Source organism: Aethalodelphis obliquidens, unplaced genomic scaffold (assembly GCF_003676395.1).
Source record: "Aethalodelphis obliquidens isolate GAN/ISIS:26980383/991018 unplaced genomic scaffold, ASM367639v1 scaffold3, whole genome shotgun sequence".
NCBI lineage: Eukaryota > Metazoa > Chordata > Mammalia > Artiodactyla > Delphinidae > Aethalodelphis > Aethalodelphis obliquidens.
In genome coordinates this window covers 36,667,458-36,687,015 of record NW_020837947.1, presented here as the reverse complement: position 1 = coordinate 36,687,015, position 19,558 = coordinate 36,667,458, and the positions used below count along the sequence as shown (strand labels likewise).

The 19,558-nt window shown below is 38.7% G+C and overlaps 1 protein-coding gene across 2 annotated transcripts in view; it reads left to right on the top strand.

Annotated features, from left to right (window-relative positions):
* The window catches only part of NKAIN2 (sodium/potassium transporting ATPase interacting 2), a 979,230-nt gene that overhangs the window by 807,119 nt on the left and 152,553 nt on the right, over nt 1-19,558 (top strand). The window contains exon 4 of one of the 2 annotated variants that reach the window (XM_027087234.1): nt 19,146-19,346. The exons of the other annotated variant lie outside the window; for it this stretch is intronic. Within the exon in view, the coding sequence (XP_026943035.1) occupies nt 19,146-19,346 (201 nt within the window). The remainder of the gene's footprint in view (nt 1-19,145; nt 19,347-19,558) is intronic. 2 annotated transcript variants of the gene reach the window in all.

Sequence of the window (19,558 nt, the reverse complement as noted above, 5' to 3'; positions counted from 1 at the left end):
CATCACCACATTCATTATAAGTACACGAAACATACTGACTCAATAAATGTCAATTCAGAAGCTGTATTTCTTGGATACTTGCCATATCCAAGAGACATTTATGCCAATTAGTTACTGAATATATTAAGACTCTAGGTTCTATGCTGATGTGCATTGCACATTGGGTCTTAGAAAGCAGTTGGTTACAGAAGGACTGACTGGCAGGCCCAGGATCTGAATCCAAACCATGCTGATGGGAAGATACAGGCAGGAATGCAGCTAGCATAGGAAGAGGTGTCATGCAAGGATTCTACGTGCAGAGTCTGGGGTGTCAGGTTAGAGTGCAGAGAAGAAGGGTTAGAGCAGGGTGGGTAAGCCAATATTGTGTTCAGAAATATATACAGGCAAATGTAGGCTCCTTACACTTAGGCAGAGGTCAGGATTGGGTGTAGGGGGAGTCCTATGGACAAAGTGACACAGCCAGGGAACAGGTTCTGGGCACTAATACTGTAAGAGCACGTCAAGACTGTCCTTTGCCATAGAGGGAAGTATCTCAAAGTGATGGGAAAAGTTTCTCAGCGGTGTGCTAATCTCCAGTTACAGGTAGGATTCTTCAGATGAAAACGGTTAATTATTACAAATTGTCAGAAATCTCATTATTTCAATATCCTACAGAGTTTTACCACTAAGACCAAATTCGTCCTCATTCAAGGTAACAATTCCAACTATATTTCTCTGGTACTCAATTATCTGGAAAGGGATTTTCATTATCTCCTCTGTATTATAGAATGAGAAAGCAATATAGAGAATGATGCCCACGGCCATGACCTCAATTTTCTTATTCACCGTCTTTTACTTTTCCCACCAGCCCTAACATCTTAGTTTCCACTGGTAAACAGAGCAGAGAAATTACATAATTACCTGGATAATTTAGACCAGGAGAAAAAAAAGTGATTGCTATGAGTTACATGAGCTCTTTCAAAATTTTCCTGAACGTGAAATAGTCTTACTATTCAGACACATACATCTCTCTTTATGGAGAATGATTAACATGGACTCAACTGTATAGTTTGATTTCTCCCTAGTTAATAAAAACTAAAGCTTCAATCCATGCTAAGTGACAATGATGTAGCACCAGGAAAAATTAATTACAGCATTTTAGAGTGAAAGCAGTCAGATGTGTCAGGTTTGGATCTAGCCTAAGGATCTACAATAAATTTCAGTTCTTTTGTGACTGAATTTTTTAAAGTGCAAAGTTACTCAAAACCATGTAGGCTTCCAGACTGGGAAACCAGAATGCTTCTGCATGCCATTACGCAGGTCCCCAAACTCCACAAGGACAGAAGCTCCTTCCTTTGGGATCTCGCCCTGTGTATCTTTTCATTTGGCTGTTGGAAAACTTCTGGCAGGCAAGGAATTTCCTCCATTCTGACCTATTGTAACTGACCAAAAATCTATTTCATGCAAGCAATTTGCTTTCTTAGAGTTCAATTCATGATTTCTGGGAGAACTATGGGAAAGAAAAAGAGAGAACCTTGGAATCTAGATACCTTCATCCATCCATTTTCTACTGACCCTGAAAACTACAGAGAGACCAGAGTCGCTCATCACCACTGCTGCTGCTGGTCCCAGTGCTTATGAGGACTCCCAAGACTACTGGAGCACAAGCTGCCCTGGAACTTCACTGTCAGGCAGAACCCTGAAGCCTAGGTCCTCCAGTCTGCTTCAGACTTTCTCGGAGGCATGACAAGAAACCTAAGGGAAAAAAAAATGTAGGGCCCAGAAGGACAAAATGGTGGAGTAGAAGGACATTGAGCTCACCTGTTCCTACAAAAACACCAAAATCACAACTAGCTAAACAGCCTTCAATAAAAAAGACTGGAACCTACCAAAAAAAGATATTCTATGTCCAAAGACACAAAGAAGAAACCACAAGACAGTAGGAGGGGGCACACTTGCTATTTAATCAAATCCCATACCACCCAGGTGGGAGACCCACCAACTGGAGATTATATGGCAGAAGTTCTCCCACAGGAGTGAGAGTTCTGAGCCCCATGTCAGGCTCCCCAGCCTAGGGTTCTGGCATCAGGAGGAGGAGGCCCAGAGCATTTGGCTTGAAAGGCCAGCAGGGCTGGAGTACAGGAGCTCCACAGGACTAGGGGAAGAAGAGACTCCACTCTTGGTAGGCATACACAAGGTCTCATGGGCACCAGGACCCAGGGCAGAAGCAGTGACTTCATAGGAGCCTGGGCCACACCTATCTGCTGGTCTTGGAGGGTCTCCTGGGGAGGTTGGGGGCAGCTATAGCTCACCCTGGGCACATGGACACCAGTGGCCATGGCAGAGATACTGGAGAGTGCCATCTATATGAACTCTTATTGAAGGCGGACATCTTGCCTGGGTCATAAGCACCAACACCTGGCCCCACCCAACAGCCTGTAGGCTCTAGTGCTGGTAAGCCTCAGGCCAAAAAAACCAACAGGTCAGGAACACAGGGCCCCCCTGTTTGCTGCCTAATCAGCAAACAGGCTGCCTAAAGACTTCCTGAGCCCACAGCCACCTCTAGACAAGCCCCTTGACATAGGTCTGCCCACCAGAGGGCCAAGACCCAGCCCCACCCACCAAAGGGCAGGCATCGGCTCCTCCCACCAGGAAGTCTGCACAAGCCTCTTAGACCAAACTCACCCTCCAGGGGGCAAACACTAGAAGCAAGAAAACTACAATCCTGCAGCTGCAGAACTGAGTTTGTAAACTCAGGTCAGAGGCTACCCTTGGAACAGCTCTTCCCTGGCCCTTGAGTGACAGGAGGGGACTGTACTGCTGGGACACATAGAACATCCCTTACAGAGGGCCACTTCTCTATGGTTGAGAAATGTAACCTACCACAGACATAAAAATACAAATAGAAATTTAAAGAAAATGAGACAGCAAAGGAATATGTTCCAGACAAAGGAACAAGATAAAATCCTGGAAGAACATCTAAGTAAGGTGGAGATAGGCAATCTACCCAAGAAAGAGTTCAGAGTAATGATCATAAAGATAATCCAAGAACTCAGGAAAAGAATGGATGCACATAGTGAGAAGTTGTAAGAAGTATTTAAAGAGTTAGAAAATATAAAGAAAATATAGAGAACACCAGAGTTAGAAAATATAAAGAACACCAGAGTTGAAGAATACAATAACTAAAATGAAAAATACACTAGAAGGAGTTAATAGCAGAGCAAATGAGGCAGAAGAATGAATGTGCTGGAAGACAGATTGGTGGAAATCACTACCACAGAACAGAAGAAAAAAGAAATGAGGACAGTTTAAGAGACCTCTGGAACAATGTCAAACACACCAACATTCACATTATAGGGGTCCCAGAAGGAGAAGAGAGAGGGAAAGGGCCTGAGAAAATATGTGAAGAGGTAAGAGCTGAAAACCTCCCTAATATGGGAAAGTCACCCAAGCCGAGCTGAAAACTTCCCTAATATGGGAAACAGTCACCCAAGCCCAGGAAGCACAGAGAGTCCCATACAGGTTAACCCAAGGAGGAACACACCAAGACACATAGTAATCGAACTGACAAAAATTAAACAGAAAATGTTAAAAGCAACAAGGGAAAAGCAACAGATAACATACAAGAGAACTCCAATAAGGCTAGCAGCAGATTTTTCAGCAGAAACTCTGCAGGGCAGAAGGGAGTGGCACAATATATTTAAAGTGATGAAAGGAAAAAACTTACAACCGAGAATACTCTACCCAGCAAGAACCTCGTTAGGATTTGATGGAGAATCAAAAGCTTTATAGACAAGCAAAAGCTAAAAGAATTCAGCACCACCAAACCAGCTCTACAACAAATGCTAACGGAACTTCTCTAGGCAGAAAAGAAAAGGTCACAACCAGCAACAAGAAAATTACGAAATGGGAAAGCTCATGGGTAAAGGCAAACCTACAGTAAAGATAGGAAATCATCCACACACAAACTGGTAGGGAAGTTAAAAGACAAAAGTAATAAAATCATTGCATCCACAATAAGCAGTTAAGGGACACACAAAACAATTAGATGTAAAATATCAACATAATATCAAAACAAATAATCGTGAAAGGAGAAGAGTACAAATGAAGGATATTTAGAATGCATCTGAAATTAGGAGATCAGCAACTTAAAACAATCACATATATATAGACTGCTATACCAAAACCTCATGGTAACCACAAACCAAAAACCTATAATTGATATACACACAAAAAAGAAAAAGGAATCCAAACACAACACTAAAGATAGTCATCAAATTACAAGAGAAGAGCACAAAAGAGGAAAGGGGGAAAAAAAAGTCCTCCAATATACCCTGCTAAGCACTTGTGCTTTGAGCATGCATTCTGCCTTCTGCTCAGATCCTGAACTACACTAGCTACCCAACCTTCCAACCAATCTGGTCAGAATTCAAAGAACCTGGAGTAGGCCTCAGGTCCATAGGCTCACATAAGAATATGATTCCCCCTACAATAAACATAATAGTAACTACCATTGAACTAAGCATCTACTATGAGTCCCCTATTAGATCCTGGACATTTGCCTAGGAAGACCATCCAAGGTTAAACTACTCAAGGTCACACAAACCCAGCTTGTGATTCTATTGATAGAACCCATGTTCTTTCTCTGGCACTGCTTATGAATAGGGGCCTGTCCACCTGGGTCTCCAGCTTAACATGGCCATTTCTTCCTTTTGGGGTGTAGCCCTATCCTGAAGGTAGGCAGTCTCGACTGAGGCTCTGACACTCTGTATGTGTCTTATTAGCCCCCTCCCTGCAATGGTTGGACCTGACTTTTGGACTCAGTCACTGCCTGAAGCATTGCTCCTTTAGGGATGGGTTGCTGGCAACAAGGCCATTCACTGGTCACTGTCCAGGCCAGTACTGCCGGCCCCATCCACCACAGAAGCTCTGGGGTGGAGTTAGTTCACCCAGCCTGACCTACCGATAACATCTTCTCCATAATAAATGCTGACGAGAGATGTTTGGATGGCCACCTACTGTGGGCCAGCATTACATTAAGCACCTAAAATTTATTGTTGAACTTGAGTAGTATTCATCCACCCTGGACCCTCAGGCTGCCTGTCATCTAAGCCCACATCAGATCATGGCCAAAAGCATGAAGAAATATTCCCTTGGTATGTTGACACAGTAGAAAAGGCTTTGTGCAAGAGAAATCCCAAGAAACAACAAACGTGAGACGTACACAGAGAGACTCTGGGTTCCTGCAGAATCATGGGTTGTTGGTCATAGTTCACACTGTCAGTGGGAAACTCACCCAACACAGGTTTGTAAAATTACATCAGTGGTGATAAGGAAGTTGGAAAAGTGATTGGTAAGGTTGAGCGTTCCATTTAGTCTCAGGTGGCAGCAGTTCCTCCTATAGCCTCTATACCATACATCAGTTCTTTACAATGTGCATGAAAATCACCTGGGGCTCCTGTTACATACAGATTCTAACTCAGTACATCTGAGGTGGAGCCTGAGGCTCACCACTTCTAACAAGCACCCCCAAATGCTGAAAGCCACCGATTCTCAGACTACACTTTGCATAACAAGCCCAGAGACCTCCCTGACACAGGTTTAAAAAGGAAAAAATATAGTTGACTTACTTGGGTCTAAGTCATGCGTGTAGGTGACATTAGAACCTTCCGGCCAACTTGCATGATCTTACCAGAAACGTAATCATTCATAGAGGAAAAAGACCAAGCCAGCACTGAGTCTCAGAGCATGAGGCAGATGGAGCTTGGGGTTGAGGGATCTGGAAACACATATAGAAATCAAGAGAGCAAAAGAATAGGCAGCAGTCACAGGAATAGCAACAATGTTGTTCAACTGAATAAATAATCCACATTTGAAAAGCAGAGATGAAGGTAGCCTGAGGTATTTGAAGTCGGGTCAGGGAATGCCAGACCTAGGACGCTAGACTCACTGGCACAGAAAAGGCAAACTTCAAAGTCTTAACAACAAGCCACAGAAAGAAAGTGCGGGTAAAACAAAAATGCCAGAGGGAGCATAAGGTCACAAATGTCCAGAAGGCAACCTGGTAGATTCCCAGATGTGGGTAGTGAACTTAACTGCTCACCTTCAGCTTCCAGAAGGAACAGAGCAAGGAAAATCCAAGTGTCCTAGTCTCAGAAGAAATAGTGTGTCCACCAAGGAATCCAGGAAGAGCTCGAAGGATGGGAGCTGGAAAACTCAGCAAACGCTCAGCTCTGCTACCCACGTCAAACCCGTGGTAAAGTTACGTTGTACTGAACCAATGAAAGGCCTGTATTCCTTCCTATATGCGTGGGGCAGAATCAAGACGTTAAGTGCCTCTAGCTGTGAAAATTGGCAAACAGTATGAGGCACGCTGGTAGAGTCCTGAGTCTCAAAGTGAGGTCCTAAATCAGCAGTATTAGCATCATCTGGGAACCTGTTAGGAAATGTAAATTCTCAGCCATGCTCCAAACCTACCAATCAGAAACTGTGGGCATAGCGCCCTGCGGCCTGTTTCTACAAGCCCTCCAGGTGATTCTGATGCACGCTCACTGAAGTAGAGTCTACTGAAACCATGGCAGAGAGACAAGGCCAGGTGTGGCAAAGGACAATCATTATAAGTGGGCTTGATGATGGTGCTTTTAAAGAGCTAGTGAAGACTAAATCCTGTTTACATGGAGAAGAAAACCCAGTAGAATAATGTAAAATAAAAATTCATTAAACATGCTCAGTGATCAACAAAGTTGGTCGATGATATTCCATGGTAGAGTTTTATCAATGTTGAGGAATCATCCAGCCATGGGTAGGACAATAATGTTCTGATGCTGATAATGAGAGACATCATGAGTACCCAGAGGGTCAACTCACAATATGTGCTTGAAAGTTCTCTCTGATGTATTTTTAAGAGACTCACCAAAAAGAAATGCCATTGGTGCCCTTGCTTGTGAAGAGATCTTCTCATAGGGGAAAAACAAACTTGAGAAAAACAAACATGGTGGTCTTAGTGGGATCTGTTTGACAAAAACATTGAGAAAAAATTTTGTTTTCAATATGAACACAAGTGTAAGACACAAAACCCCAAAAACATGTAGGGGCTTTAATTACAGGCACACCTTGTTTTATTGTGCTTTGCTTTACGGTGCTTCACAAATACTGCGTTATTTACAAATTGAATGTTTGTGGCAACCCTGCATCGAGCAAGTCTATTGGCACTATTTTTGCTAAGTTTGTGTCTCTGTGTCACATTTCGGTAATTCTCACAATATTTCAAGCTTTTTCATTGTGATGAGATTTATTGTGGCAATCCGTGGTCTTTGATGTTACTATTGCAAAATGATTGCAACTCACTGAAGGGTCAGGTGTTGGTGAGCATTTTTCAGCAATAAAGGAATATTTAATTTAAAAAACCCCAAAAAGCAAAAAAAAAAAAAAAAAAAAAAACCCATGTAGTTATAGTCTATAATGGAAGTAACCTTTATGATATTCTAACTAGATTAAATTCTTAAATTGCTGGAGTTTTGTAGGAACCTTTTCAGATTCACTGTATAAATCCAAGTCATTCTCTTGGTTCTAACTGTGAACAATCACTGATTAGTGAAAAACTATTAAAATTGCTCCTTTTCACAAGAGTATTTAAGTGATTTTGATACTTCTAAAGAGATTCTCTAAGTGCCGGGTGCTGAGAATTTATATATAATCATTGTCAACTACAGCATAGTGCAGTATATTGAAGAGCTAACATGAGTAGCTGTCAATAGAGGCAGATTATTAACAGCTGGGCATAAACTAGTCATTGGTAGATTTAAAATTACAGCTTATTTTTCTAAGTCATTTCATATGAACTAGATAGAGTGATATACTCAGAAGTTTACATTCCCCTATTTCAGTGGTACTGAATAAACCTAGGCAATGGATAATCATGTCACATATGATCTTTAGTTTCTCTCTATTCATATAATCACAGAATCATTTTGAGGGAAGAGATTGTGTTTTGAGTGTAGCCTTCACTCTTGAAGGACCATCCAGCCTTTGCTTGGACACCACTAGCTACGGGAATTCATTACTCAGAACACCACCCATTCTTTCTGGGAACATTTCTAATCTTTTGAGGTTTGTCTGCCTTACCTCCCAGATAAATTCATCAGCTTGAATCTTTGGCTTCTCCCTGAAGTTAAATATAAATGAGTCTGATCCCTCTGATTATTTTATATTTCTTTAAATATTTGAAGGCAATTATAAGAATCTCTTTTAGTCTTTTCCGGACAATTCAACCTAAATTCTCTCAAAATTCCTCATAGGACATCAGTTTTAGACCCTGCAAGTACCTTGGACAAAGGATGCAGTTTTGTCAGTGTCTGTCTTCAGATGCAAACTCTAAAACAGTCTGACCAGGAGACTGTAAAAGATCCCTCAGGTGAATGAGAAGATTAGATGTCACACAATTCTTATGTCCACTGCAGGAAAATAGCTGGTTACTTTATTACTCCTTTATTGAAGTAGCTTAACAAAATCCACCTATAACTTAAGATTATACGACAATGGACATGCTAAGGTGTAAGATGTAAATTCAAATGGCCCCTTGGCTTATGGCTATGAACTTCTGGATGGGGAATTATTAAACTATTCGTTTTCACAAGACTTCATTTTTGGTACTCTTAAGAAGAGAATCGTCAATAAATAGAAGAGAATCGTCAATAAATAGAAAAGAATATTTTGATAGAGAATGATGCCTTTCTGTAGGCAAGTGAAGGGGAAAAAAGAGTTGGAAGGAAGCACATCTTTTAAATAAGAAGGACTGGGCTTCCCTGGTGGTGCAGTGGTTGAGAGTCCGCCTGCCGATGCAGGGGACACGAGTTTGTGCCCCGGTCCGGGAGGATCCCACATGCCGCGGAGCGGCTGGGCCCGTGAGCCGCGGCCGCTGGGCCTGCGTGTCCAGGGCCTGTGCTCCGTGGCGGGAGGGGCCACAGCAGTGAGAGGCCCGCGTACCGCAAAAAAATAAATAAATAAATAAATAAATAAGAAGGACTGAGTTATGACTGATGCTGTTGCAACATCAGCACCATTTCTAGAATGAACTACTCTCCTGCCCACCACCTCACTTCATCCTCACCTTTTCACCACTGTAACAAAATTATTGAATTGTTTCTTCCCCACATTTGTGTTCCCAACTTCTACTTCTGTGTCCTCTTACACTTCGGGGAAGAATATCCCCTCTTTGTAAAGGAGACAGAGGAACTAAGTGTTCTTTCTATGTAAAAGTAATGAGGAGTCTTTTTCTATTTCTCAGTGTTTTCTTCTAGACAGTGACTTTTCCACCAGTAGCCTCTAGGACTTGTGCATTACAAAAGCTGCAAAGAGCTCTTTGGAAGCAATCCAAAGGAAATAGGTACATACTTAAAGGTGTTTTATTTAGACTTAGAGGTTTATTTATATTTGTCTCCACAAATTCTAAGCAGTATTGATCTATGTACTTGCCAGGATAAAACAAGACAAGAGACAAATCTTACCACTTAAAAAAAAATCTCTCATGAGAATAAAGTACAACTGAAATATCTTTAAAAGCTCCTTCATCTAAATGCATGGCTAATACACCTCTACTGTAAATTCAGGGTACAATGAATTTTGGATTAGCGTTAGCAAACCACCAAAGAGGACACGTCCAGGTCTTTTATAGTGCTGTGTAGGTTTCTGAACAGCATTTAGAAATTTTTAAAATAAATTGTATGAATTATGAGTCCACTGGGTTTTCTTCTAGAACATCCTCCTAAAGAATACCAAATATGGTGTTTTGGCAATGATTGATTAGGTGGCCAAGAGAATTTCCTTAAGACGCAACAAGGTTTAGTTGGAAGGCATGCATTCAGACAAAAAATAGGTTTGAAACCTAGTTTCATCCTTAATAAAAATAACTTGATGCAGTTATATATGCACTCTCAGCCTCATTTTTTCTTCTGTTAAATAAGGATAATAATCTCTCCTTCTAAGTGTTCTTGAGGCATAGTCTAGGTAATAAATACAAAAGTTTTATTTCCTTTCTTTTTGCAGTATATGTATTTTCTCAAACTTAACAGTAAGTTGAAGAATTTATAATGGACTAGGAAATACACTTATCTTCAAAATGAAAAGGTTTAAGAGGTCTTATAGAGAAATTTTCTGTTAATTAGTATTTCATTGCATCTCTAGTTATGGTCCTTCTCAATAACTGAAAGATGGCTCTCTAAAGTCCAGCATCAATGACATTAATGCTTCGCTTATCTCCATCTTGCTACCATTTTGGGTCATATTCCCATGCATTATTCTCTCCCAGAGAATGAATGAAGAAAGGAAAGGACATAAAACTTTATTAGCATTTCTGGTAATAAATTTAACTAAGAGACATTTTGAACTATGGATCAAAATGTGATTGGGTTCCCAATTCAATTCTGTTGACAAGTTAAAATCTTTGGAGGCAAGTGAAGATACTATCCAAGTCAGCATTTCCCATTTTGGGAAAATGATAGCGTCAGGACGGGGTGGGGGGGGGGGCTGCACACATAGGTGGGATAATGACTGGCAGTAATGGTGGGGAACCATTGAGGAGAACATTTCAGTGTTCCTGAAATGTCACCAAGCCTTCAGTATCATCAGCACCTCTGCCTCCATGCGAATTAAAAATCCACATAAATGTGGGGGCTTCCCTGGTGGCGCAGTGGTTGAGAGTCCGCCTGCTGATGCAGGGGACATGGGTTCGTGCTCCGGTCCGGGAAGATCCCACATGCTGCAGAGCGGCTGGGCCCGTGAGCCATAGCCGCTGAGCCTGCAGGTCCCCCGCCAGTGGGCCGCACCAAAAGAGGGAAAACCACAGAAACCCCCCAGAATAGAAAAAAAAAAAAAAAAAAAAATCCACATAAATGTACTTTAGAAACAAAGGAAATGGTGGCCTTCAGATGAGTGCCAAAATGGCAGTAACATCTTCTCTTGAAATAGCTAACCTGTTCTTTGTGTCCCTAAGCCCCTAGAGGGAATGCAGATCACTTTTCAAAGCTCTTAGACGGGAAAGGAACACTCACAAAATGGGAAAAGATACCTGCAGGGTGGGAACAAATGAGAAAGTGAGAAAACAGCAGGAAAAGCTGCCTGAAGAGGTTTCAGTACATCGAAAACTATAAAGTCAGTGAGAAGTTGATCTTGCATTATTGTAACCAGCTGAGAAAATTCTGCCTCTAGCATATGCTAGAAAGGGTGTGAAAGAGAGGAGAGAAGACTCATTTTGCCAAACTTAGATCCCACTCATGGTTGATGAGTCCTAACTTTGGAAGTAAAAAAATAATCAAGACTTTTGAGCCTGGAGGTTCAATTAACTTTAACAGCACGGCAGCTTCCTTTCTGAATTCTTTCTTTCTTTTCCTTTCCTTTCCCTCCCTCCCTCCCTCCTCTTCCTTCCTTCCACACAGCTCTTTCAGAACATTACAAGGATCACCTTGAAACAAAATTCTTTGTATTTCCAACGCAGACTTTCTTCTCTAGCTTAGAGTTAATATGTATTTCCTAAGCAGGAACAGTGACTATATTGGGGCTTAACATAACCTTTTCCCACAAGAAGAAAACAATGGACCAAGATAATTTTTATATATATATATATATATATATATATATATAAAATGTATATATATATATATATACACATATATACACACACACACACATACACACCAGTTATAACATTATGATCTCAAAAAAGGAATGGAATTAATCAGGAAAAGCTTAGAATGGGTAGCCCAAAATATTAATTTAAATACAGAGATAAATGCAGGATGTTAATAAGAAGTATTGAGGAGGATTTCATTAAAATGTAATTTTTGCAACAATGCTCAGGATGCAGACCAGTTGTAGAATAACGTAAAACATTTATCTGGACTAAGGAGGCAATTAGGATAAGATTTAGAAAAGTGAAATAATGGCCTTTGTTGCAACACAGACATGAGAAACCTGTTTTCAGGCAAGAAACAATGAAAACATGTAATAGCAATGAACTTGAAACATTTTGTACTACCTCTTTAGTGAATCTTTCCACATAGTGGGAGGAAACATGTTTTGTTTTTAAAACTAGATTTTATAAATCCAAATATCAGATTTTCCTCATTGATTTTAGAGGAATGGTTGTAATGTTTTTCACGCTCACAGAAATATTTTCTTGATTTTTCCTTGAATAACTAAAGACAGGAGCCAGGAACTGGAGTTAACACTACCTCTGGTGTCATGTTGAATTACGATCCATAATCAGCCATTTACCAAAGTTACCCATAGTTAAGGATTCTAGAAGAAAGTAGGGGCACAAATATATTTCTGATGTTCCATCTACTTTCCTTAAGTTTATCATATAGTAGGATGAATTACAACTTTGGATTTTGGAGTTGGTAGATATGAACTTCCTTATGTTCTACGCTGCATTCCTATATATGCAACATTCATTCTACTCGTCAAATAAAGTGCATTTGTAATTTTGCTTATCTTTTCAAAACCATATTTTCTTAGCTCCTTCTTCCTGGCATCTTGAACGATATGATTTGCTTTCACTAATTCTTGTGTTACCAGGATAAATTTGGCATTAGGGATTTTATATGTATGAGCAGGTTTGCATAGATTTAAGCATGTATTAACAGAAGAAAACAGCTATGTTTAACGTTAGAATATTAAGTTCACCAGCTGGAAATAAGCTGTGAAAACTCTAAAGAATTTTTCAGAATTTCCTATGAATTAGTATCCACATATAGATATCGGCAATGAGATATAACACAATGTTTTCTGATGATCTTATAAACTTTAACTCAGTGTATATTTGGTTGTAAAAAAAAAAAGAGTTCATTGAGAATAAGTGATTCTCGGTGTCAAATATAGCCTTCCTCACTATCCCAACTCCTGCATCCTCAGCTAATTAAGGATGCCATTCAATCACAGGGTTCTCTAACTACTTCTTAGTCCCAATGTCTAAATACACATGCTTTTATTAATATAACTATTTTGACCTTCCAGAGTATTTTTATTGTTGTTAAAGTTTGCTTCTTACCATTCAATGTGCTTGCCTGGCCTTCCTCTAATATCAGCACCAGAAGTATGTTTTAATGTAATGTTGACTTGTTCCCATTCTTACTCTGAGAGTATTAAAATAATATAAAGTATTACTCTGAGGTGATCCTGGTCTCACCTCCCTGGACACTTAGGGAACTCAGCAGAATAGTCTAGGGTGATTAAGATGAAGCATTTGGATTTTATAGCATCTGTGTGATCACCTCCATCGTGACTATTTTTAACACAGCACCTGTACTGGTCTCACCACATGTTTCCTGCACTGTCCACCCCAATCCTACAGGAGACTTGATTATATTTTCTGTAATATATCTCTGTTCATGTTTGATAGCGCCAATGTCCTGTCCCTGATCAAAAATCTTTCAATAAGCCCGGATGTTTGGTTTGGCATTTAAGTCACTCCCCAATCTGTCCTCAACTTATTTTTCTGAAGTGATTTTACACACTACTCCTTCTTAAAAACTCTCATCTCATAAAAATAAGGCTACTTACTTGTCCTTAAATACACAAGTATTCTTAGCTCTACAATTTTGATTATTTGGTCCACACCAGTTAAAATGATCTTTTCCCCCCAGGCTGTGGATCTATCTAACCTGGCTCTTACTTTAAACCCCAGCTAGAGTTCCCATCTCTGAGAGGCTGCCTCACCAGAGCCCACAGGCATCACACCCTCCAAGTTCCCAGACACACATTGTCCACACCTCTCATTAGGTGCTTATCAAATGCTTCCTTTTATTGTTACATTTTATCTCTACACCTTGCCCTCCAAAAGAGACAATAAGTCCTGTAATGTTAGAGATTGCATCTTACATCTCTTCTCATCATCATGGCCTGGTAGAGTGTTTTGCATGTGGTATATGAATAATTAATATTTGTTAGTAACCATCCTGATAACTATAACCTAATTGCCATTTACTAAGAAGCATAGTTTCTATACTTTCAGATACTAACTAATCTATAAAAGGGAGAGTATCAATTTTTAATATGATTATTTCAAAAGAAGAACTAAGTAATAGAAAACTCCAGAAATTTAAGAAAATATTTCAGAGTTTTTAAACTGCAACTGAAAGCTTCTCACTCTTACCTCCACCTTCTAATCTTTGCAATATTGAATCGATTGTTTACTATTAGAATAGATTATGCAATAAATGCCATAAATTGTGAAAGTAAATTGTAGCTTTTTGTTGAAATTCTCAGACATGACTAGTATCATTTTCTCATTTACTTTTCAATGCTCTTTTTTTTAATTATCAAATGCTTATTATTTGTTGAGCAGTTAGGCTTCTTGTGTTGCCCTGAATACATACAACCCCATCAGAAACAACTTTTTAATGCTAATAACAGCTTTCATGTAATATATCAGACCCTGCTATTTTGAAAAATGACATGACCAATAATGGGGTCCTTTAATCTGAACTTTTTGAATAGTTACTAAGAGAGATGAATAAATATATTGATACAAATTACACTATACTACTCTGAACATATAATTATTAAAGTCTTTTTAGATATAAAAGTTTTTTAATCTTACAATTCTGAGCCTACCTTGTATCCTTTTCAGTGTGAATTCATTGATAATATACAAGATTTGGTCTGTGGTTTTATGCCTTATTTTGTGCTATCAAGATTTATTCTTTGTCTCAAAAGTCCTTATAATTTTGAACTCAAAATCACAAAATATATGGGAATTAAATAACCTATTGATTATGCATCGAGCAGGTCATACTCAGGAATTTCTGTTGCACTTAAGGGGACTTAAGGAGACCTTTCGATTGTCTATTTTACAAGCAGGAATTTATATTTTGTGCTTAAAATAAGGCACACATGCTTATGTGTACATTATTTTATGCTTACACAGAGACCTTTTGTTTAAATGTCCACAAGAAACTAAATAAGAATGTAAGATAATGCCAGAAACTTTCCAGTTAATGATCACTGGTTGAATATATGTACTTACTTACATTTCATCCTGAAACTCCACCAAGTGGTATTAAAGAATAAAAAAATGATAACACACAGTAAAAAGAGAATGGACAGGAAGTGTCAACAGTTTTTGGAAGATAGAAAGTAGAGGATTAGCACATGACTTAGCAAAATGGAAAAACCTAAAACTTATGATCATGCAGTGGGTTCCAATGTACAGATTTGACCCATAAAACCCTTGGAAAAGTCAGGATTTAGAAGTGGAAGGTGTATGTGAGGTACAGGATTAAAAATGCGAATGAATTGAATAATCTGTGCAAGGGGCAGTTAGACTGCCCTGAGGCACCTCCTTTAGTCTATGCAACGAGGCTTCTCCTCTGGACTGGTAAGACTCATGAAGCACAGGCAGGCATGAGTTAAGTTTCTGAATACGTGAGCATTAAATTAAATACTGTGCTGGAAAAAAAAAGCCTTCATATTATGTAGCAAGAGCATCAGCTCCTCCCCAGTTCAGCCCAAGGAGGCTGTGGTCTGATGTATACCCCATAAGTAAAGTGGAAGACCCAGAAAAAAGTCCTACCAATCCCTACAGACCTAGCATTTGGAAGGCCCTGTCAGTCATCATATGTGAAGGATACCAGCTGATCAGCCCACTAATGCATGACAAACTGCCAATAAAGTTTTAGTTTCTCTTTGGTATGAAAGGACAACTTTTGTGAAAGACTTCTAAGGAACAGCTCCAACAAGAAAGTCAGAGGCAAAAATAAACATAATAGAAAATATTCAGGCGTTCCCACTGGCTATTCTCTCTGCTTGGAATGCTTTTCCCCATATCTGCTCTCTTTACTCCTATACTTCATTCAGAACTCGTGCAAATACAAAATAATGAGACATCTTTTCTTACTATTATATTTAATATTGTGTTACACTCCCCATCACCCAATTCTTGGTTATTCTATTTCTTTACTTGAGCTTATATTTCTGCATATATTAATCACTACACAGACATTTTGATACGTTCATGTATTTGTTGTCCATCTACCTCACCCCCAAATGAACACTCACAAAGGTAGGAACATTGCCTATCGCACATAGTAGATCCTTGATAATTACTGTTAATATTATCTACTTATCTGTTTACTTATTTAGTAAAAATAAGTAACTTGGATAAAGCAAAAACAAAGTAGGAAACACAATTTTAAAAGAATAAGTATTCAGAGAATAAGAAAATTTATAGCTAAGAAGCAACTGAAATATATTAACTATACAAAAGCAACAATTAGAGAAGAATTAGCTCTTAAAAGTTCCAAATATTAAAAATTAAAGCCATAGTTCAATATAAGTTTGGGAAGACTTGGTAAAGAGAATCTACAAGAGAGTAAAGAGAAATATAAGATATGAACAATACGAAAGAAAAAATAAGAATGTAACAGATCAATCCTGAAAGACAAATGTCTGACTAATAGGAGCTTCCTGCAGTAACACAAAAGAGTAGAGGGGAGGGAACAATTAAGGATATAATGTAGGTTGTTTTCTAGAATGGAAGGAAAGCGCTCTTGGATGGAAAGTCCCTCCAGATGCTCTACAAACTAAGTGAAAAAGAAACTCATCAAGATACTGTTTTACTGAATTTCAGAACTTGAAGCTAAAAAGATTTTCTACATCAATAAACCTCAAAAATATAACATGGAACCAAAGTAAGTTACAGAGTATATATATATCTTAAAACCTAAAAAACCAGCATTTTGCATTATTAATAACTATGTAAATATTCAGTAAAACTACAAAAAGCTTTCATGAGAATAATGACACCAAAATCATGATAGTAACCATCTGTGGAGAGAGAGCGGGGAAACCATATTTAGGAAGACTACAGAGGAAGCATCATTTATATGTATAAAATTTTATTTTAAAAATGACTTTAAGCAAATATAACATAAGATTCAATGAAACTGAGTGGTGGGTATAATGGTATTATTATAATATCCTCTACACTTTTTGATGTTTTTGAAATATTTCACTGTTTAAAACAAAAAGATGCAAGAAAGCAAAAGAAAGAAAACAGGTTACATAAAAAATTACAGGGAACAAAATGATATCAGATTTCTTAACTGTAATAATGGAAATTAGAAGATAATGGAGAAACAGACACCAAGTTCTGAGAGAAGATTTTCAACCAAGAAGCACATATCCATCCAAAATATCAGTCAATTAATATAAAAGTAGGGTAAAAACACTTCAGACTTAAAATCATTCACTTATTCTTAAGAAAGTCGTGAATTATGTACTCTGTGAAATAAGAGAGCAAACCAGGTAAGAGAAAGACATGAGAGCTGTTAAGAAAAATATTGCACTGGAAACTTGTTAAAAGTGGCAAGATAAATTTTATTTTAGCTGCTGTAGTAGAGAAGACAGACTTCAGTATAGAGCTGAACTCCATGCCCACAAATTTGATTACCTAGGTGAAATAGACACATTTCTTTAAAGTCACAATCTGCCAAAACTCACACAAGAAGAAATTTGAATAGGCCTATATCTATTAAATAAATTGAATCAATTTATATATATATCTCAATTAATAACTTTTCAAAACAAAAAGCACCAAGCCCAGATGGGTTCACTGGTGAATTCCACCAAGCATTTAAGAAAGAAATTATTCCAATTTTCTGCAATCTCTTCCAGAAGACAGAAGCAGATGGAAAACTTCCTGATTCTATGAGGTAGCATTAACCTAATGCCAAAACCAAAGAAAATACAGGAAAAGAACACTACCTTTTACAAATATAGATGCAAGTATCCTAACAAAATGTTTTCAAACAAAATGAATTCAACAATGTACAAAAATAATTACACACCACAACCAAGTGGGATTTATACTAGACTGGTTCACTATTCAAAAATCAACTAATGCAATAAAAAAGACATTTTTGGCCACTTAGCAGGTAGCTCCAGCCACAGGCTTTTATTTTGAGATTTATTCTGACTGAGTCAGAAACCAGTTTGCTGTATCTCCCAGGTTCCAAGGGATACTTTGAAGCCTTTCTCAATAGGCTTGAAGAGAAGAGACCTTACCCCCTCCCTTACCACCACTTTATGGAGATGATGAGACTCATAACATAGCACTCTCCGAAGGAATACTCTTTCCAGTCTCCAAATTCCCTGATCACTTATGCTCAGCCCTTTCATATGTTCAGTTTAAGTGAATATGTCTTAATATTTCCTATGTGGGATCGGCCTGGTCAATCTGGTACCTCATTTTGGCATGAGAGTAGTTGGCATCTATTATCCTGAGGTTCTATCACTGAGACTGAAATAATTCCTTTTCCACCATTGATCCTCTCTGTTAGAATCTTCCCTCATGACTTGCTGAATACTAGGATGTGTTTGATGCATTCTCTGCCTGGAAAACAACATTCGTCCCTGTGCTATTGACAGCTCCACATCTGTGCATGTGATTTCAAGGTCACTAGTGCGGAAACTACCATCATTCCATTTGTAGCTGCACATCACCTAACATGCTGAACCTCATCTAAAGAGTTGTTGACTTAACTATTTTCACCCTGCAATAATTTGCTGATGATACTTTCTAAGACGTATTGTGACCAATTTTATATTAGGAGTTGGCAAGATTGAAAAGATCCTGATTTTCTAAAATAATAATAAGTGGTGGGGTGACAAGAAATAATGTGTTTTATTAAGTAAAGTTCTCACATATTTTAACCACTAACCACATTATTGTGTTAAATTTTGCCAAACTGATGTACAGTTTTAACATTTAAATTGTGCAAAAGGTAAATATTCTGAGGGAGAGGAAAATAGCAGGCTGGAGATGAACTGCACTTGATAAAAATAGCTTAAAACACTCCCTTTGTAATATTTACAAGTCCTAAAAGCTAAGACTTTTCAGTGTAACAATGTAAGTCCGACAATTCTACTAATAAGTATTTTTATTTGTATCACTGCAGTCAGGCAAACCTTCATAAATGAAATCGATAGACCTAATTTTCAGGTGGAACTGATAGTCTGACTTTAGATGCTACCTTTCTGCCTATAAAATACAGCAAGGGGAGGGGAAGAAACCTACATTTCAAAATGGGAAACTCAAAAGCAATTCAGTCCGAATAAGCTAACTAACATTTACAAAGTAATTCTCATCCTTATAAATTGCCTTCTTGCAGGAAACAGACCTTATCCTGACTTTTAATATTTCAATGCACCGATCTTGGTGGATGGAGAATGGACCAGGATGTACGGTGACATCAGTGACACCTGCCCCAGACTGGGCCCCAGAAGACCATCGCTACATCACGGTCTCGGGGTGTTTTCTGGAGTACCAGTACATAGAAGTGGCTCATAGTTCCCTCCAGATTGTCCTCGCAGTAAGTGTCGACAGCCAACCACTCCTTCTAGTGCTTCCGGAACTGTTTTATTTCTGTGCAAACTCAGTGCACACAGTTGGAACCTGTGGGTAAAATGTGGCTCTGTGCTTTTTCCTAATCAGTGCCACTTTTAACAGGGATGTGTCAGGTTAAACCAGGCTGTGCTGTGGGCCAAGTGCTTCTTTCTGGCTGTGCTGCTAATTCTGGGAACT